Below are 22,223 nucleotides of genomic sequence, written 5' to 3'. Positions count from 1 at the left end.
GCACACACAAGGCAGATGCTTATGCCACTGCTCTGGCCCCCGAAATAGTTACAATTTTAACAAATTAATTTTTGTTTCTTCAATGCTAAATTTCCAAACATAAGGACAGCTAAATAAAGGAAGATTATGGGCTGGAATGATATTACAATGAGTAGAGCATTTGCCTTGAGCTCAGCTGACCCAGGTCTGATTCCCAGCATCTTATATGGTCTCCCAGGACAGCCAAGAGTGATTTCTTGAGAGCAGAATCAGTCAGGAGTGACTCCTGAGCACAGCCAAGCATAGACCACTCTAATCCCTCTACAAAAAAGAATTAATTGCTGAACCAAGAATTAAACTTACCTTAGCAGCATTGTAACATGATTGGTTTGCAGTTTTAATTCTTTGATTGCATTTGCAACAGGGTCTCCCTGAGCTTGGGCCTCTTTCACAATGACCCCAATTTCCGTCCAATCGATCTGGTTGGCTAATGCACTTCGAACTACTTGGATGGCTCTGTCCACTATTTGTAGGTTCATTTCTATGAGCTCTCCTTTAAGTTTGTCTATTTCCTTAAGAAATAATTCAATTAAAATATTTACCATAATCCAGTTAATGTTGTCACTAATATTAATATTAATATTATTTTGAAAAGGCCAAATATAAATAAAATACCTGAGCCTGCTGAAGAGCTTCTAATCGGTTTTCATGATCCTTTCGGACATTATCTAATTTCTTCAATGCTTGTTTTTCCTTTTGTTGACAAAAACAGATTTGTTAAAACAAATTTTCCAACTATTTCTCTCCCTCACTAAAACTCACTATCTTACTCCCATTTCTGTGTCCTCAAATATTATTACCTACTAATATAGTCCACTTCCCTCTGATCTATCCTACACTCAAAATGTTTCATGCTTCAAAACTACCTCCCCTATCCAACTTCCCATTCCCTAAATAGGAAGGGTTTTTTGACTACAGGCTACACTTTTAAAGCCCTTACACTATGCAGCCAAGAAGAATTCACATTCAAGACACATTTTCTAAATCATAAAGTTTGAGGAAGTGTATTCTTAGAGAACATTAACTACCCAAACAGATTCTGTTAATGCTTTTTATTTTTCTCAATATTACTTTTAGCATTTTACAAGTGACTATTTTTTTTTTCTTAAGTTAACAATTCAAAAGCTCCAGCTCCTAGTAATTATTTGACTTCTATTGAGTTATTCCTCTGTAAAGAATCTACATTTACTGATTTGGGGCAAATTTTCTAACACTAGTAATAGCACCTTCTACTAGTGAATATTTATAAGCTAAATGTAATTCTATAAAAAAAACACTAAAATTTTTTAACTATTAGAATAACATGACAGATTAAGGGCTGGAGAAATAGTAAAGCATGTATGGTGTTTTTCCTATACAGAGCTCACCCAACTTTGATTCTCAGCATGTCATAGCCTGCAGGAGTGATTCCTTAGCACAGAGCCAGGAGTAATCTCTAAGCACTGCTGGATGTGGCCCCAAAACAACACTAACAAAAAAAAACAAAACCTCAAAGAGCTGGAGTGATAGTACAATAGGTAAGGTGCAAGCCTGGCACATAGCTGATCCAGTTCAATCCTTAGCATCCCATATAGTCTCCTGAGCACCACCAGGAGTAATCCCTGAATGAGCATTGCCAGGTGTGGCTCCAGAAATTAAAAACAAAAACAAAAATGCTGAGTATTTTGAAACCCAGTAAAAAAGGGGGTTAGAGCTACAGAGAAAGCACAGCACTTCTTCCCTTGTATGCAGCCAACCCAGATTCAATCCGTGGCATTCTATATGGTCCCCTCCAGCACTACTGGAAGTAACTCTTGAGTGCAGAGCCTGGAGTAATTCTCAAGCATTGCTGGGTGAGGCCCAAAAACAAAAAATAAAACTATTGTTTTTATTACATACCTGTTGTAAAGCTTTTAAATCTATTTTCTGACCTTCTATCTTGGAATAAAATTCATCCACAGCCTTAAAAAAAACAATAGTTAAGAATAAATCTATGGTTTTTAGTTCAATGTACATACATATTATATCTGAGTATCGTCAAATAACTTGTGTATAGCTGGAACAATAGTACAGTGGGTAGTGGGCAGCCAACCTGGATTTGATCCCTGGCACCCCTGATGAGCCCTAAATCTACCAGGATTGACCCATGAGCACTGCTGGGTATGACACCAAAAGAAACTAACTTGTTTATTACATAACTCAATAGTCAAGAATCAAATTAAGTTAAAATCTTTGGCCTCTGATTGGAAATAAAGTGCCAGCAAACATTTCTAATAGTCTTGATTAGTTATATTTAAGCCCAGATTTATAGTCATTGGGATGCAAAGAAAATTTCCATTTCTCGATCAAAACAAGTTGATAGTACTTTAACAATTAGTATCATAGTAACTGGTCAAAAATTAGAATTTGAAACCTCACCTTGTCAAATGATTCAAATTCTATATATGGACATTGCGAATGTTGAGAAAACAAAAAAGGATGAAATTCCTCGTACCTGTAAAACATGTTTATTATATTATATTCGGTAACATTAATAAATATCCAAAGGAAATCAATGCATCTTCCATGCTTACGTGAGTATGTCTTCAGTTGGTTTATCTACTTCCAGACTTGGTTTTATTTCTCTTTTCTGAATGATATAGCCCTATAAAAATCCAATATTACAACTCATTTCTTTTTTTTTTTTTTTACTTAAATAAAGTGATTTATTTTTTTTTAATTTATTTAAACACCTTAATTACATACATGATTGTGTTTGGGTTTCAGTCATGTAAAGAACACCACCCATCACAACTCATTTCTATCCATACTTACGAATGATTTACTTTCTATGACTGGTAATTTTATAAACTTAATTTATAAAGTTATTCTAGTAACAAACCCTTGCATCTATCTGATGATGTGACATATCTCAAAATGACATTTTGTAAACTCAAAGTATTATTAAAAATACTAGTTCATTCATATGGAAAAGCAAAGGAAATAATAAAATGAAAATTAGTGATTAGATAAATGATACATAATATATTATTTATATATGATGTTCCCTGTTTCCCCATTTTTAGGCATTCTGCAATTTTTTGGGGTTTTTTTTTTTTTGGCATTCTGCAATTTTAAAAGATCTAAGAACAATTTTTGTTTTGTGTTTTTTTTGTTTTTTGTTTTTTTGTTTCTGGGTCACACCCGGTGGTGCTCAGGGGTTACTCCTGGCTCTCTGCTCAGAAATAGCTCCTGGCAGGCACGGGGGACCATATGGGACACCGGGATTCGAACCAACCACCTTTGGTCCTGGATCGGCTGCTTGCAAGGCAAACACTGCTGTGCTATCTCTCCAGGCCCAGATCTAAGAACAATTTTTAGATTCACTTTAATTCATTTGAAAAAGGGGGGCAGCTTGACCACTTCTTTATACCACTGATGTACTCAGAATCTCCTTAACCCTTGTCCCCTTTTACGTCCTGTCTATCTCCTCCCTCTTGATTTCTTTTCTTCTCTCTTTTCCCTATATTCTGGGGCCAAGGATGATCTAGGCATCTCCTCTTTCAAACATTCAGTCCCTGATACATTAATTCTATAATGGTGGTATAAAACAAAAAATACAAAACATCAGTAATAAAACAAACACACATCCAAATAAGTATTTAAAGATGTCAATTTTCCAAATTACATATATTGATTCTTTAATAAACCTTTACATTCTGAAAAGCTCATAGAGCTACAGTCTACAGATATATATGGTGCTACCTTTCCATTGAAGTTAGATGTTATTTTCATATAGTCTTCAGCTTTCTGCAGACAAACAAGTATTTTCTCAATTTCTAAAAGGGGAATAAAAAGAGCCAATCAAATATTAATAAACAATTACTAATTATATAGAAAATAAATGTGCTTACTAAATAAATGTTTAAGAAAATTAGAGCCAAAAACAAACAAACAAAATAATAATAAAAATAAATAAATAAAAAGAAAATTAGAGCCAGAATCATAGCTCAGTGGGCTGGAATGTATGTTTGTAAGCTGCTATTTCAAATGACTATCATTCTATTTAAAAGCAAAAACAACCAGAGAGATAGCACAGCAGTGTTTGCCTTGCAAGCAGCCGATCCAGGACCAAAGGTGGTTGGTTCGAATCCCGGTGTCCCATATGGTCCCCCGTGCCTGCCAGGAGCTATTTCTAAGCAGACAGCCAGGAGTAACCCCTGAGCAACACCAGGTGTGGCCCCAAAACAACAAAAAAACAAACAAAAACAAACAAACAAAAACACAGAGAGTCTAAAGAGGACAGTAGGGTAAGGCACTTGTCTTGCACATGCTTGATCTGAGTTTGATCCTCAGCATCCCAAATGATTCCTGCGAAACAAAAGTAATTTCCTGAATGAAGAGCCAGAAGAAAACCATAAGCACTGCTGTGTGTGGCCCAAAACCAAAAAAAAAAAAAAAAAAAAAGTATTCTGATCAGGATTATACTTAAATAGATAAAATTTGCAGTAATTTATAAGCCTTTCCAGCACAGAAATTATCTCTAAATGTTAAGAAACTTTATATACAGGTGCCAGGAGATTAGATTGCTTGCCTTGCACATGGCCTACCTGGGTTCAATCACCTGCACCACATAGCTTTGCCAAAAGTAACTCCTGAGCAGAGTTTAAGAGTGAGATCTGAGCACAGCTAGGTGTGACTCAAACACACACACACACACACAAATAAAAGGAATTTTTATATATTATCCAAGAATGCAAAAATCAAGAATTTTTTTATAATAAGCAAAAATGCATAATCACATTTTTAAAAGACCTTCCATTGTCTTCAAGTCTTTCCTCTAAATTTTTGTATTAACATAACTAGGCAATTAGGTTAGGTTGCCTTAAAGAGTTACAAAAGCCTAATTCATCAAATGCCATACTATAGTATCCACAGAATTAAAAAAATGTAAATAATGCTATTAGGTTCTAAGTAAAACAAATACAAATATATCTTATACCAGTGACTGTCTTAATTTTAAAATTCAAAAATTCAGAGGAAAGAGGATATTTTAAAGCATAAGATAGTAAGGTAGATAAGAGATTAAATGACACATTACCTGGGATAAAGTGTTTGAAGCCAAGGATATAGAAAGAAATCCATGGCTTTAATGTTTTATAGTTTATTACTCAATAAACCTTTGGCAGAAATAACTTTTCTTTCTTTGAGGCCACCACTGACCTGTACTCAAGTCTTATTCCTGGCTCTGTGCTTAGTATGGGGACAATACATGGTAACAATAATCAAAAAGGATGGCTACTGATGAGGCAAGTGCTTTAACCACTGTGCTATTATTGCTCCAGATCCCTTTTCTTATTTTCACGTTTATACTTTAAATAGGCAAACAAAATACTCAAAAGGTATGACTAATTCAGAAGGTGTTTAACTATTAAAGGGATATAAATTGGGGCCTGACATGTAGCTCACTATTGAACTCAATCTCCAACTCCAAAATAATAGCAACAATTATAGTAACAAAAATTATATCATCAAATATTTTGTTGCTATTGTTTCTTGAGCCATATTCGGCAAGGATCACTTCTGGTGGGGACTGGAAAACCGTATGTTGTGCCAAAGAACAAATCTGCAGTTAGCTATGTACAAGGCAGTCAACTTCACTGTTGTTCTACCTCTTCAGCCTATTGTCTTTTTAGGGGGGCAGTTTTAGCAAATTTAAATGTTCCTCTAAAATCAATTTAAGAGTGATTTAAATGCTCCCCCAATTTTAAAAATAGAATTGTGGGACTGGGAGATGACTCAAAGGCTGAAGTGCAAGCTTTAAATTCAGAAACTCCAGGGTTGATCAAGCAATGCCCCCATGCTCATCAAGCAATGCCATTCGTGGTGCCTTTCCTCCTCATGCCCCCAACTTGTGAAGAAGTCTGAAAAATAAAGAGATTTAATAGATATACTTGAACTATGAAGGCATACCTTTACTTTCCAAGTTTTCATCCACTTTGACATTGCCAGGGAATCCGTTTTCTATTAGACAGTGTTCAATGAGAGCTGGTCCATAGGCTATAAAATCAGAAGATATTATTTTTAGTATTTTCCTACAGAATTCATATGGAAATATTAGAAATAGCATTAGGAATAACAATTTACAGAAACTTGAGTACATAATAAACTTGCAGAAGACACAAAAATTTATAGTCATTTAATGGACTTTCACCACATAAAAGAATTATAGGGCTAGGGATGTGGCTTAATAGCAAAGCACATGCTTAAATGAATACATAGACTTAGATTTAATCCCTGACACCAATAGAATGGAACCAAATGGATTATAAACCAGGAATAAAAGATTTGTTTAGCACTTAAAATTAGCAAATGCAGTATACCATCATTATTATTTTGTTTCTAAAAATTAGCAAATGCAATACACTGTTATTATCATTTTGTTTTGTTTTGCTTTTTGAGCCACACCCAGTAGTGCTCAGGCCTTACTCCTGGCTCTGTTCAGGGATCACTCCTGGTGGAGCTAAAACAATCTTTCTCTCTAGCCTCAATATTTCGTATTTTAATAGCATAAAGAAATAACAATATGGGGCCAGAGAGATAGCATGGAGGTAAGGCATTTGCCTTTCATGCAGAAGGATGGTGGTTCGAATCCCAGCATCCCATATGGTCCCCTGTGCCTGCCAGGAGCGATTTCTGAGCATAGAGCCAGGAGTAACCCCTGAGCGCCACGGGGTGTGACCCAAAAACCAAAAAAAAAAAAAAAAAAGAAATAACAAGAAAGCCTAAATATATACATACATGTATACATATGTGCTGTACTAGCAGTTGTAAAGCTATAAAAACAACCTTTTGTTTCTATATTTTAAATCACACCCAGTGCAAGAGTGCTACTCCCAGTGATGCTGAGGGAACCATACAGTACTAGGGATCAAATTCAGGCTTCCTGCATGCAAAGCTTGAGCTCTTGCCTTCGGAGCCAATTTTCTAGCCCTTTAGAGTCACCTTTTCTGGAGAGGTCCCAATATTTCCAGTTTTGTGCTCAGGGACCAGTCCCACATGCAAAACATGCACTCAGCCAATCAGACTATCTCTTCAGCCCAAAAGATAACTTTTTAATGCATTCTTTTTTTTTTTTTTTTTTTTTGGTTTTTGGGCCACACCCGGCTGTGCTCAGGGGTTACTCCTGGCTGTCTGCTCAGAAATAGCTCCTGGCAGGCACGGGGGACCATATGGGACACCGGGATTCGAACCAACCACCTTTGGTCCTGGATCGGCTGCTTGCAAGGCAAACGCCGCTGTGCTATCTCTCCGGGCCCTTTTTAATGCATTCTAACTTCATAGGAGGTAGAGTTATTCCCTACTGTTTAGAAGTCAGGGAGAGCTGCCTGCTGTTACGCCCTCTTGATTCCTTCATTTAGAAATGTTTTTCTAATTTATTTATTTATTTTGTGGTTTTTGGGTCACACCCAGCAGTGCTCAGGGGTTATTCCTGGCTCCAGGCTCAGAAACTGTTCCTGGCAGGCACCGGGGACCATGTGGGACACTGGGATTCAAACAAATGACCTCCTGCATGAAAGGAAATGCCTTACCTCCATGCTATCTCTCCAGCCCGTTTTTCTAATTTATAATGGTTGACTGTGACCAGGGAGAGAGCTCAAGTGGCTGAATGCATGCTTTGCATAATAAAGACCTGAGTTCAATCTCTGGCACCACAGAGTCCTCTCAGCACTGCCAAGAGTGTTTCAAGCAGAGAATCAGGAGTATTTTTGGGTGTGGCCAAAAAATAAAAAATAAGATAAATAAAAGTTTATTGCTTGATTATCAGGAAAACCTGGTAGATTCTGTGAAATTCACTAATGACTACAAGACGGGGGCAGGTGCAATAGTATAGCGGGCACAGTACAGTACAATACTTGTTTGCCTTGTACACAACCAACTTGGGTTTGATCCTTGGTACCCCATATGGTCTCCCAAACCCAACAGGAGTGACCCCTATGTGCAAAGTCAGAACCAAGGCCTGAGCATAGTTAGTTGTGACAAAAGAACAAAAAACATTTGGGGCCAGAGTGATAGTACAGCTGGTCGGGTGCTTGCCTTGACCTGGGTTTGATTCCAGGCATTCCACATGGTCAACCGAGAATTGCCAGGAATGATCCCTGAGCACCACCAGGTGTGGCCTCAAAATGAAAAAACAAAAATAGCAACAAAGTAAATGGGTATTAAACTGAAGAGTCACACTGAAAAAAAGTCTTAGAATATTAACTACAATGACCACTAGAGTTAAGTAATACACTTACTTGGGGCGAGAGAAATAGCTCAATTTGTACAGTTGAGAAGACAATTGGGAGATAGAATTCAAGACTTAAGGTATATTAGGCAAGTATTCTACCATTCAGTCACCTCCATAATACAGGGCTTCTTTTATTTTCCGGGTGCTTTAGAGCCACACCCAGTGCTCAAAGGTTGATTGATCCTAGCTAAGTGCTTGAGCTATTACAGGCTGCTGTGCTTGGGGAACTTTGCAATGGCTTGAGATTTTGAAAAAAGCCACTTCTGGAGCCAGAATAGTGGCACAAGCGGTAAGGCATCTGCCTTGCCTGTGCTAGTGTAGGACGGAATGCGGTTCGATCACCTGGCATCCCTTAAGGTCCCCCAAGCCAGGAGTGATTTCTGAGCACATAGCTAGGAGTAACCCCTGAGCGTAACTGGGTATGGCTCAAAAACCAAAAAAAGAAAAAAGCCACTTGATCCTGGGGCTCCCACATTTCTTTCTTTTTTTTGGTTTTTGGGCCACACCCATTTGATGCTCAGGGGTTACTCCTGGCTATGCGCTCAGAAATCGCCCCTGGCTTGGGGAAACCATATGGGACGCCGGGGGATTGAACCACGGTCCGGTCCATCCTACGCTAGAGCTTGCAAGGCAGACACCTTACCTCTAGCGTCACCTTCCCGGCCCCGGGCTCCCACATTTAAGTGTGAGCTTTAGTCATTTGAGCCATTGTGGGGAATCTGGCTTCTTTTTACCCAATTCTTTTCCTTCTCAACTTTTACAACTGTTTAATTTGTTACACGCTATCTCAACTTTTCAGGTATTTAATTTGCTCACTGCAAACACTAATTCTCTCAACTAGAATCTTGTCCTTCTTTGTTTACAGCAATTAACAACAACACGAAGGGTAAGACTAGGTATAGAGCCTTCCAGTTTGTCAAAGAAACATCTGCGGGCATTGTCTTTATGTCTATAATATCACCTTTGTATGTCTGCCCCTCTTATATGTGGCTAAATGAACAAACTAATAAACAGAAGCTAGTGCTTCTCTGTCCTTGATGGTCATTCTGGGAATTTACTGGAAGACAGCAGTTCTGACCAAAAGGTATATTTTGTACTGTATTTCTGAAAACCTCCATGTTTCATATTTTATTATTCTATTTTGGAATACTTACGAAGTAACGGATTAAGAACTCTCTTCAGTAGTTCACCCTTAGGTGCACTGGTTATTATTTCAGTCAATCTGTAAAATAAAGATAGTTCTCTATCTTAAATTTAATAAATCCTATACCACTTTCATATTTATAGTATTTACACATGCAGCCTAATCTTCACAATATTCAGAAATATAAGGTGAACTAATTCAATTTTTAGGTTAATAAAAATAGATCATAAAAGTAATTTATCTAAGGGATAGGGGAGATGGCTCAGATGAATGGAGAGGATGATTTGTATGGTTCGATCCTACTACTACTCAAGCATTGCTGAGAATGTTGCTCTCCCCTCCAAACTAAAAGAATTAGAAGGAATTTATCCAAAGTTAGTAGGTTACTGAACAGTAAAGTGGGCAATTAAAACCAGATTTTATTTTTTATTCTCCCACCATATTTGTTTTGGGCTACACCCATTGGTGCTCAGGATTTATTCCTGGCTCTGCAATCAGAAATTACTCCAGGCTGGGGCCAGAGTAATAGCAAGTGGTAGGGCATTTGTCTTGCACTCGGCAAACACAAAACAGATCCAGGTTCGATTTCCGGCATCCCATATGGTCCCCTAAGTCTGCCAGGAGTAACAGCTGAGCGCCTTTGGGTGTGGCCCAAAAACATAAACAAAAATAAAAATTAAAAAAAAAAAAAAAAGGAAATTACTCTAGGCAGGCTAAGGGACTATATGTTATATGTGCCAGGCATCAAATCCAGAATGGCTGCATGGAAGACCAATGCCCTGCCTGTTCTATGATCACTATGGTCCTGTGAAACCAGATTTTCAAGGAAAATCAGAAGTTTTTTTTTCAACCAAGTCATACTGTTTATCATTGATGTGTCAATGAGTAGCATCAAAAAGATGTTTTTATTGGGGCTGGAGAGAGAGCATAGAGGTAAGGCGTTTGCCTTTCATGCAGAATGTCATTGGTTCGAATCCCAGCATCCCATATGGTCCCCGAGCCTGCCAGGAGCGATTTCTGAGCATGGAGCTAGGAGTAACCCCTGAGAGCTGCTGGGTGTGACAAAAAACAAAAACAAACAAACAAAAAAAAAAAAAGATGTTTTTATTGATGAACAGTTAAATGTTGTTGTATAGCAGGTGAAGTAATTAATAATGGTTTTTGGGTCATATGGGAATGCTTAGTGGTTATACCTAGCTCTGCGCTCAGGAATCTCTCCTGGTATGCTTGGAAGACCATATGGGATGCTGTGGATTGAACCTGGATCGGCCATGTGCAAAGCAAATACCTTCCTCCATTCAATCACTCCAGCCAAATTAGAACTCTTTATTTGGGGCGTAGGGGTCAAACATGGTGATACTCAAGTATTACTCCTGGCTCTGTACTCAAAGGTCATTCCTAGTGGTGCTTGGAGGACCACTTTGGATTCTAGGGATCAAACCGGATCAGCCGCGTGCAAGGCAAACACCCTGCCCATTTGCTATCATTCCGCACCCCACTTTTTTAAAAAAAAAAAACTTTATTTCTTTTGTTTGTGGCCATACTGAGAAGTGCTAAGGGCTTACTCCTGTCTCAGTTCTTAGGGATCACTACTGACAGGTTCGGTAGACCATGGAAGGTGCCGGAGATCGAACCTGGGTTCTTTGCATGCAAGGCAAACATCTTATTCACTTTATACTCTCTCTCTCTCTCTCTCTCCTCTCCTCCTCTCTCTCTCTCTCTCCTCTCCTCTCCTCCTCTCTCTCTCTCTCTCCTCTCCTCTCCTCCTCTCTCTCTCTCTCTCCTCTCCTCCTCTCTCTCTCTCTCTCCTCTCCTCTCCTCCTCTCTCTCTCTCTCTCCTCTCCTCTCCTCCTCTCTCTCTCTCTCTCTCCTCTCCTCTCCTCTCCTCTCCTCCTCTCTCTCTCTCCTCTCTCTCTCTCTCTCTCTCTCTCTCTCTCTCTCTCTCTCTCTCTCTCTCTCTCTCTCTCTCTCTCTCTCTCTCTCTCTCTCTCCCTCCCTCCCTCCCCCCCCCCAATAACAACTTTTACGGATGATGTGGGCCTGAGACCAAAGAAATAATACACTGGGTGGGGCACTTGTCTTGCTCTCCTGGGTTCTATCCCTGGCACCCCATATGATCTCCCAAGAACCACAAGGAGTGATTCCTGAGCACCAAGCCAGGAGTAAGCCCTGAGCACCTCTAAGTGTGACCCAAAAGTAGTAAAGAAAAGAAAAAAGATGGTATGGACCACTGCAATCCCTAGATCAACATCATCAGAGAACTTGTTAGACTTACAACATCCTGAGGTCATATACCAGATCTACTAAATCAAAAATGGCAGAGCTAGAAGTGACCACTGCCAGGTATGACCTAATTTAAAAGAGTCTTCTATTTAGAAGAATAGAAGAATAGTTTTACACAGCACTTTATTCTATCCTACTCTCTTTTCCTAGCCAAATCAGAATTTCTATCTTATTTTACCTGTGCTCAAGATCTGTCTTCTCACAGAATAATAAAAAAAATCCCCTCACTTAACCAAGAAATCATAAACTGAAGTCATACCAAAATTAAAATCACATTTTATGCTATTCCCAAAATTATGGCTTAATTATCTATGCAGTTAATTATGTTATCTACAATAAAAATTTATCTAAATAAAAATATTTTATTTTATTTTTTTAAATAAAAATATTTTATGACAATTCCTTTATATTCTTATAGATGACCTACTTTAATGTACTATAAAATGAGTTTGTAACAAAATATATTACCTTTCCAAGGTAAATGAAGGTTCAGCAGCTCTAGCATGATCAACTGGATAGCGTTCACGAACAGCAAATTTAACATCATCTGACTCATCAGTTCGAAATCTCAGGATATTTAAAATTAGGTACTCATAATCTGTAAGAACAATATTTCCCTGGAATGGAATAAAGTAAAAGTAATGTTTTTTTCAGATTGTTCAAAATATTACAATGGAAGAAAAAGTAATCTCAACCTAATTAAGGTGACAGAAATGAAGTTATTAAAAACAAACAAACAAACAAAAACAAGGGCTGAAGAGAAAGCACAATGGACAGGGAGTTTACCTTGCGTGCAGCTGACCCAGGTTCGATCCCTGGCATCCCACATGGTCCCCAGCCTGCCAGGAGTAATTTCCCAGTGCAGAGCCAGGAGTAACCCCTGAGCGTTTACAGGTGTGGCCCCAAAACAACGCCCCCCACAAAAAAAAAAACCCAAAGAAACAAGAGCCAAAGCAATAGTACAGTACAATAGGGTGTTTGCTTTTCAGGCAGCTGACTCAGATTCAATCCCCAGCACCCCATACGGTCCTCCTAGCCCGCCAGGAATAATTCTTGAGAACAGAGCTTCACTAGGTGTGGAAAAACCAAACAAACAAAAAACAAAACCAAAAAAGAAAAAAACATTTAACTCAGGTCTGAACAATTTTTCTTTCATTTTTCCAACACAGGTGAATAAATAAGATAAATCAATGGCTTATAAAAAAGTACAACAGTTGCTCCAAAGTAAGGCACCTGTCTGCACTTGTTGATCCCTTCACTACCTACATATGTCCCTTGAGCACAACCAGGAGTGATCTCAGAGGATAAAGTAATTGTGTAAGTTTTTGTTTGTTTGTTTGTTTGTTTGTTTGTTTGTTTTTTGGGTCACACCCAGCAGTGCTCAGGGATTATTCCTGGCTCTATACTCAGAAAATACTCCTGGCAGGCTCGGGAGACCATATGGGATACCGGGATTCGAACCGATGACCTTCTGCATGAAAGGCAAACGCTTTTTCCATGATATCTCTCCGGCCCCAATTGTGTAAGTCTTAAGCCTTGAGTTTGGCCCAATTTCCCCCCTCTCCAAATTGAAAAGGGCCAGGTGAAAATACAGCTGGTAGGGCATTTGCTTTGCATGTAGCTGTCCCAAATTCAATTCCATGCATTCTATATTGTCCCCCAAGTATTGCTGGGAGTAATTCCTGAATTCAAAGACTGGAATAACCTCTCAGTATAGCCAGGTGTGTCTCCAAAACAATAAAAGAGAATTTAAATATATATATATAAACTAAAAATCCCAATTTTGAAATAAAATGAAAACATACAGAGCTAAACAAAAATTGCCTGAGTATTCTATAGAAATCAGTAATAGAATTCTAAGTCAGTGATAGTACAACAGGTAGGGCATTTGTCTTGCACACATAAGGACAGTGGTTGGAATCACAGCATCCCATATGGTCCCCTGAGCCTGCCAGGAGCGATTTTTGAGCATAGAGCCAGGAGTAACCCCTGAGTGCTGCCGGGTGTGACCCAAAAACCAAATAAATAAATAAATAAATAAATAAATAAATAAATAAATAAATAAGACACAAAAATCTGTAGGAAGTGAAAGGAGAAAGTTTTTTTGTCAGAATTAAGTCTTTCAAGTTGAATAGCTATGTAACTTTTTCAATACCTCTCCCTTTTCAGTAAGACATTGTATGTAACTTTTGTTTTTATTATACTGTTATTTCAGTCCATGTTAGTAAGTGTGAAATTACTTGGGCAAAGTGATGTTACTATCTTTATTGATTTCATTACAAAGATCAAATAAGTTACTCTTTGTTTGGTTGAGTGAAGCTTGCCAGTTACAGTCCTAATTTTTCTTGGAGGCGAGGGACAGTGTTTAGGGTTTATTTCTGGCTCTGCCCCCAGGGATCATTCCTGGCTATACTCAGGGGACCAAATAGGGTAACATGAATCAAACTCAGGTTAGTTGCATGTAAGGCAAGTACCCAGCCCACTGTTCTGTATCTAGCTCCAACAGTCCCTAGTTTTAGTCTGTCTTCATTGTCCTTTTGACTTTTGTTGTTACTATTGTTCACCTGTTATTTATATTATTAATACAGTAAAATATACTTAATAAAAAATTTAATGTAATACTATGATACAAACTTGAGAAATACTATGAGATTCAAACTTGTTCATGATTGAGTTTCAGCCATACAATGTCCAACACCTGTCCCTTCACTAGTGCACTTTTCCCACCACCAATGTCCCCAGTTTTCCTCCACCTTATTCCCTGCCTCTCCACCCCTACCACACCCCCAGCTGCCTCTATAGCAAACATTTTTCTTTTCTCTCAATTGGACTTTTTATCATGGGAAAAAATATGTATGTATATATGTGTGTGTATATATATATATATATGTAAGGCCAATGTGAAGAAGCTAACTTCATGTTTTCTTCTAGGATTATACCACTTCATGTCTTACAGTAAATTCTTTTCTATTTTTTTTTGGGGGGGTGGCCCACAACCAGCAATGCTCACGGCTTATTTCTGGCTCTATGCTCAAGGATCACTCCTGACAGGGCTTGGGCGAACCTACATGATACTGGAGATCAAACCAGGGTCGGCTGCATGCAAGGCAATAGCCCCATATGCTATATTATTGCTCCGGCCCCATTTATAATACATTTTCAATTACACTTTGTGTAAAATATAAAAGTGATCCACTCTCACTTTCTTACATGTGGCCATATAGTTTAACATCACCATTTATTTAAAAACTCTTTCCCATTTTGCATATTATGTGAAGACAGAATTGTATATTCTTGTCTTTAATAATTAATTCACCAATGAGGTTTGAATTAATTTCTAGACTCATTATTTGTATGTGTGTCTATGTTAGGCCAATCCCACAGCACATTTTTATAACTACTACAGATTAGTAATAAAGCCTGAAATCAGGAAGTCTCTAGTTTTGTCATTTCTCAAGATTGTGTTGCCTTTGTTATCTATATAAACTTTGTTTGTTTTTGGGTTTTTTTGGATCACACCCGGGAGTGCTCAGAGGTTACTCCTGGCTCTACACTCCTGGCAGGCTCAGGGGACCATATGGGATTCTGGGATTCAAACAACCATCCCTCCTGGGTTGGCTGTAAACACCTTACTGCTGTGCTATCTCTCTATATAATATATATTATATTGGTTTATATATATATATATATATATATATATATATATATATATATAACATATATATTATATTTTGGTTTTTTGGCCACACCCAGCAGTGCTAAGGGATTACTCCTGGCTCTGTACTAAGCAATCGCTCCTGGCAGGCTCAGGGGACCATATGGGATGCCAAGATTGAAACCGGATCTGTCCCAGGTCAGTCCTTTGCAAGGCAAACACCCTACTGCTATGCTATCATCACTCTGGCCCCAAACTATATAAGCTTTAAAAGATTTTGTATTTTTGTAAAGAATACCACTGTAATTTTAATAGGGACTACAATGAATACATAGATTTCTCTGGGTTATATGGAAATTTTAACAAAACTCATTCTTCATGAGAACAGTATTTCTTTTCTGTATCTTCTTCAGTTTATTACTGTCCTATATTTTTCAGTACAGAAATCTTTTTTTTTTTTTTTTTTTTGGTTTTTGGGCCACACCCTGTGACGCTCAGGGGTTACTCCTGGCTATGCGCTCAGAAGTTGCTCATGGGGCACCGGGGGATCGAACCGCGGTCCGTCCTAGGCTAGCGCATGCAAGGCAGGCACCTTACCTCCAGCGCCACCGCCCGGCCCCTCAGTATAGAAATCTTTACCTCCTTAGCAAAATTTATACATAGGTATTTTATTCTTCTTGGTGCAATTTCAGGTGAAACATTTTTGTTTGTTTTTTGGGACACACCCGTTTGATGCTCAGGGGTTACTCCTGGCTAAGCGCTCAGAAATTGCCCCTGGCTTGGGGGAACCATATGGGATGCCGGGGGATCGAATCGAGGTCCTTCCTTGGCTAGCGCTTGCAAGGCAGACACCTTACCTCTAGCGCCACCTCGCTGGCCCCACAGGTGGAACATTTTAATTTTGATGACTTTTAGCAAAAAAATAAAGCAAGTGTTTTAGATACTGAGTTTGTACCTTGCAACTTTGTTCGATTTTAATAGCCACGTCATGCAAATAACTTGAGTCTAGCAATAAATGACTGAATATGGAAGACATACATTGTACATAATGCAGTAACACTACTTGGGGGGTGGAGTGATGGCACAAGTGGTAGGATGTTTGCCTTGCTACACGCTAACATAGGACAGACCACGATTTGATCCCCCGACGTCCCATATGGTCCCCCAAGACAGGAGTGATTTCTGAACACATAGCTAGGAGTAACCCCTGAGCCAGGTGTGGCCTAAAAACCAAAACGAAAAAAAAATTTAAATGGAATCTTGAGGACTGTGATAATATAGATGTGACCTAAGGGTCTTATGTTAAGTGAGTTTAATCAATAAAAGACTAACAGATTTAAGTTACATGTAGAATCCAAAACAAAAAACAAAACTCAAAGAACAGAAAGCTGAACTGGGAGCCGGAGAGATAGCATGGAAGTAAGGGCATTTGCCTTGCATGCTGGATGGTGGTTCGAATCCTGACATCCCATATGGTCCCCCAAGCCTGCCAGGAGCGATTTCTGAGCGTAGAGCCAGGAGTAACCCCTGAGCACTGCCAGGTGTGACCCAAAAACTATAAAAAAAGGAAAAGAAAGGAAAGGAAAGGAAAGGAAGGAAGGAAGGAAGGAAGGAAGGAAGGAAGGAAGGAAGGAAGGAAGGAAGGAAGGAAGGAAGGAAGGAAGGAAGGAAGGAAGGAAGGAAGGAAGGAAGGAAGGAAGGAGGGAGGGAGAGAAGGAAGGAAGGGAGGGAGGGAGGGAGGGAGGGAGGGAGGGAGGGAGGGAGGGAGGGAGGGAGGGAGGGAGGGAGGGAGGAAGGAAGGAAAGAAAGAAAGAAAGAAAGAAAGAAAGAAAGAAAGAAAGAAAGAAAGAAAGAAAGAAAGAAAGAAAGAAAGAAAGAAAGAAAGAAAGAAAGAAAGAAAGAAAGAAAGAAAGAAAGAAAGAAAGAAAGAAAGAAAGCAAGCAAGAAAGCAAGAAAGCTGAACTGGAAGACAAGTGAAAAAAACAATTAAATTTAAAAAACTTGATTAAAAATATGAACTCATATGTTCTAGAAGCAAAGAAACCCCAGTAAGATATTACAAAGAGGAGCCAGAGAGATAGTAGTAGGTAAGGCACTTACTTGCCTTGCATGTGGCTAACCTAGGATCAATCCCTAGTACCATAAGGTCCCTCAACCCCCTAAAACTAATGCCTGAGGACTGAGTCAAGAGTAAGTCCTGAGCAGATAAAAGTGTAGCCCCAAAACCCAGGTCAGCTGTATGCAAGGCAAGTATACTATCCACTATTTCTTCAGGCCCAGACATGTTATTTTTTTTCTGTTAAATGAATAGCTGTACAGTATTAACACAAAAACACAATGCATGAAGCACTAAGAAACTGAAGTATCTAAATCATGGCAAAAAGGTAATGACAATTCAACAACCAAATCCGACAAACAAGCTTGGAGACTCCAACACATTGGATGCCCACAGGGGAAGGAACATCTTTGAAGTCACGTTATTTTAAATGGCTGTTTTGCCTTAATTCTGATATCCAGATAAAATAATGACTGATCCAGGCTGAAGTGATAGCATAGTGGGTAGGACATTTTTCTTGCACTTGGCTGACTTGAGTTCGATTCCTGGCATTCCTTATGATTCCCAGAGCCTGCCAAGAGTAATTTCTGAGCACAGAACCAGGTGTAACCCGTTTGCCAGTGGGTGTTGCCCAAAAACAAACTTACAAACAAAAAGATGATTAATCCTAGAAAATTACATTTTACTTGCATAAAAAGCTATTATCCAAGTATATCAATACCCCCTAAAACAAAATAATGTGCCTCAGCCATGTTTTACAGTTCCATTATGTGAATAAAGACTATAACAAAGCCAGAGAGATAGCACAGCGGTAGTGCGTTTGCCTTGCATGCAGCTGATCCTAACAGATGGTGGTTCGAATCCCGGCATCCCATATGGTCCCCCTTGCCTGCCAGGAGTGATTTCTCAGCGCAGAGCCAGGAGTAACCCAAGTGCCACCAGGTGTGACCCCCCCCCCCAAATGACTATAACAAATACAGATAAGTTCTTCATCCTACTCCAAAATTTAACTTACCCTATCATAAAGCTCAATAATTAAGTGATAAGCAGCTTCATCACTTCCAAACTGAAAATCTACAATTCTGTCCACACCAAGTTGCTTCGCACTGACTAATCTCCGACTCTTCAAATGTTTTCGGCACTAGCAAGAAACAGAAGAAAAAAGCATTTATACAGTAAAAGTGAAATACTAATCAGTTGCTATAAATTTCTTCTATTCAAAAGAAATGAGTAATATTCAAACAGAATAGTTATAAAAGTTTGCGTAGTCATGGGCCCGAAGAGATAGCACAGCGGTGTTTGCCTTGCAAGCAGCCGATCCAGGACCAAAGGTGGTTGGTTCGAATCCCGGTGTCCCATATGGTCCCCCGTGCCTGCCAGGAGCTATTTCTGAGCAGACAGCCAGGAGTAACCCCTGAGCACCACTGGGTGTGACCCAAAAAGCTAAAAAAAAAAAAAAAAAAAAAAAAAAGTTTGCGTAGTCAGATGATAATCAGAACAACTGTATTCTATAGACAACTCTGGTAACTGTGAAATTATAGATGACTCATGAATAATGTAAGAATTAAAGCTAGAGTGATAGTACAGTAGGTTGTGTCCAATATGGTTCTCTAAGCCTTTGAGGAGTGAGTACTGAACACAGAACCAAGATTAAGCCCTGACAATGCTGGGTATGGACCAAAAGCCAAAAAAAAAAAGGCCTTCTTGTAAGGAATAGAGATTCTCATAGCAAAAACAAAATATTTAACTTGAAGGGCAGAGCAGGGAGTGAGCTTGCCTTTCATTAGATTGATCCCCAGCATCCTCTATGGTCCCCTGCGCATCACCAATTGTGACTCAAAGACCAAAGGTAAAAAAAAAGGAGTATATAACATGAGTATAGGTGTTCATATAGGGGCTAGAAAGATAGCTCAAAGGACTGAGCATATGCTCTACATACAGGGAGTCTGAGTTCAGTCCTCCACACCTTACAGTCCCCCAACCACCAGGAAGTGACCCAGTGCACAATGATGGGTGTAGCTCCTGAGTTCAACTCCATCACTGGCATCCCTTTTGGTCCCCTGGGGGAACTTCCAGGAGTAATTCTTTTATTTGAATGCATAACTAGGAGTAACCCTTGAGCAATACCAGGTGTGGCCCCAAAACAAAATCCCCCCAAAATAAAGAGTGTAAATTGCTAAGAGGGCTCCTCAGATAAAATAATACAATGACAAAACAAAATTTCTAAAGAAAAGTGAAAAGGAAAAGAAACGTGTGCTCATTTTTAAGTATCTTTAGGTGTCTTTTGTTGTTTTTTTTGGGGGGGAGGCCACACCCGGTGATGCTCAGGGATTACTCCTGGCTATGTGCTCAGAAATCGCTCCTGGCTTGGGGGACCATATATGACACTGGGGAATGGAACCCCGGTCTGTTGTAGGCTAGAGTTCAAACACACTTTTGTATAAGTTGTACCAACACTTGAAAAATAAAGTAAAAGTGAACTATTGAAAAAAACCAAACTTGGTCAGTCATGTCCAAGGCAAGCCTCTGCCTACTATATTACCTCTCTAGTCCCTTATTCACATTTTAAAGATAATATAGATAAGATCTTAAGTGATTTCTAGTTTATAAAACGATTTAGAAGCAAAACTAATTGGCCTTTAGGGGCTACAGTGGGTGGCCAGCTTGCAGAGATCGCATAGCACCAACACTCCGTGAGTACCACCAAATATGGCCCAAAGCCAATAAAAAGAAAAACCATTGGGACTGAAGAGATAGCATAGTGGTAGTGTATTTGCCTTGCATGCAGCCGACCTGGAACAGACCGGGTTCGACTCCCTGCATCCCATATAGTCACCCGAGCCTGCCAGGAGTGATTTCTGAGCACAGAACCAGGAGTAAACTCTGAGCACAGCTAGATGTAGCCCAAAAAACAAACAAACAAAATCATTAAAGTTAGGTAAATCTAATTTTATATCTTTCTTTTGGTTACATAAATTTTCAGTGTGTGTTGTATATAAAAGCTAGGGCATAAAAATTGTACAAGAGTCAGAGAGAGAGAGAGCACAGGAGGTAGGGCACTTGCCTTGTACATGGCCAACCAGGTTTGATCTCCAGTATCCCATATAGTTCCCTGAGCCTAGCAGGAGTGATTCCTGAGCACACAAAGAGAAGTGACCTCTGTGTACTGCTATATTGGTCAAAAACCACATGCACAAAAAAAATTGTACAGCAGTTAGGGAGCTTGTCTTGCATGTGGATAATCCTTGTATGGTCCCCAAGATTTTATACTTAATAGTAAAATAAAAATCAAAGAGAAGGGGGGCCGGGCAGTGGCGCTGGAGGTAAGGTGCCTGCCTTGCCTGCGCTAGCCTAGGACAGACCGCGGTTCGATCCCCCGGCGTCCCATATGGTCCCCCAAGAAGCCAGGAGCAACTTCTGAGTGCATAGCCAGGAGTAACCCCTGAGCATCACAGGGTGTGGCCCAAAAACCAAAAAAAAAAAAAAAAAAAATCAAAGAGAAGGAGCAGGAGAGACTGAACAGTGGTAAGGATCTTGCTTTGCAGCTGATCAAAGTTGTATTCTTTTTTTTTTTTTTTTTTGGTTTTTGGGTCACACTCAGCAGCGCTCAGGAGTTACTCCTGGCTCTACGCCCAGAAATCGCTCCCGGCAGGCTCGGGGACCATATGGGACACCTTGATTCAAACCACCAACCTTTTGCATGCAAGGTAAACACCTTTACCTCCATGCTATCTTTCCAGCCCCCAAAGTTGTATTCTTAATACCCATATGATCCCCTGAGCACCAAGCCAGGAGTAAGTTCTGAGCATCGCCAGGTATAAGCCCAAAACACCAATAACAACAACAAAAAACCAGGAAAAATAATGTGGACAATACTTTCTCATGGGGTTAAAGTGAGAGTTAAAGTAACAACAACAAAATAATACCTAAAGGTGCCTGACAATAAGCACACATGGTTAATTAGTCTTAACTAGCGTTATTATTAATCCCAATATCTATATTTCATCTCTGCTTTATTCATGACAATGAAGGAGAATTAAAGAGCTTAAAGTTATTATGACTTATCCCAGGGCCTCAAAACTTAAAAAGTGTAACTTAACATTTACCTTCATGGCAAAACTAGACGGCATCATATTCTTGGGCCACTCAAATTCAGTTGTGTGAATTCGTATGCCAGATTCAAGTAAGAGTGTAGCTTTAAAGTCTGGTCTGTAAAAGGAAAAACAAAAAAGCTCAAACTTTCTTTAGGGAATTTAGCAATCCTACCACCATGCGAAATAAATGTCTAAAACACTTTATAATAAAACACACACACAATAATCTTGTTGAATTATGAAAAATAACGCCCAGAAATGTCTGCTTACTTTTGAAGACGAATAAGATATGTCTTATTATCCACATCGTAAACATTGTTCACTCTCATTCCCAGCAAGCTGCAACAGAGAAAGGGAATATGTAATAGATGATACGACCTATTCCTACCCTGGGCGGTTCCATAGGCAGAAAGGTGTCTAGCATGGGGGGTACAGGTTAGAAATAGAAGGATCAGGCTAATAACGTCAGCTTGAAGGTCGTCAAGCACGCTAGCCCATAGCGATCGATTAGGCAGCCAGAGGCCTCTAGAGGGGGGGAGAAGGAGAGGGGGAGAGAGAGGGGGAGGGGGGGGGAGAATCGTTTTGGAAACACAGCAATAGCTGATCCACTGACTGATTGGAAATTGGAAAGGGGGATGGGGTGGGGAGAGGGGCCCTGATTGATGGATGGTAAAGTCCTGGGAACTATGACAGGGCTCCTA

General features: G+C 39.5%; 1 protein-coding gene across 1 annotated transcript in view; it reads right to left on the bottom strand.

Annotated features, from left to right (window-relative positions):
• Positions 1-22,223, bottom strand: part of NEMF (nuclear export mediator factor) — a 66,554-nt gene that overhangs the window by 43,796 nt on the left and 535 nt on the right. The window contains exons 2-13 of the mRNA XM_049767022.1: positions 21,793-21,861; positions 21,535-21,637; positions 18,444-18,569; positions 12,186-12,334; positions 9,445-9,512; positions 5,971-6,057; positions 3,763-3,836; positions 2,592-2,662; positions 2,437-2,512; positions 1,918-1,980; positions 655-732; positions 343-551 (exon numbers count right to left, since the gene is read on the bottom strand). Of these exons, the coding sequence (XP_049622979.1) occupies positions 343-551; positions 655-732; positions 1,918-1,980; positions 2,437-2,512; positions 2,592-2,662; positions 3,763-3,836; positions 5,971-6,057; positions 9,445-9,512; positions 12,186-12,334; positions 18,444-18,569; positions 21,535-21,637; positions 21,793-21,861 (1,173 nt within the window). The remainder of the gene's footprint in view (positions 1-342; positions 552-654; positions 733-1,917; positions 1,981-2,436; positions 2,513-2,591; positions 2,663-3,762; positions 3,837-5,970; positions 6,058-9,444; positions 9,513-12,185; positions 12,335-18,443; positions 18,570-21,534; positions 21,638-21,792; positions 21,862-22,223) is intronic.

Source organism: Suncus etruscus, chromosome 2 (genome assembly GCF_024139225.1).
Source record: "Suncus etruscus isolate mSunEtr1 chromosome 2, mSunEtr1.pri.cur, whole genome shotgun sequence".
Classification (NCBI taxonomy): Eukaryota; Metazoa; Chordata; class Mammalia; order Eulipotyphla; family Soricidae; genus Suncus; species Suncus etruscus.
This window is presented reverse-complemented; position numbering and strand designations above follow the sequence as displayed.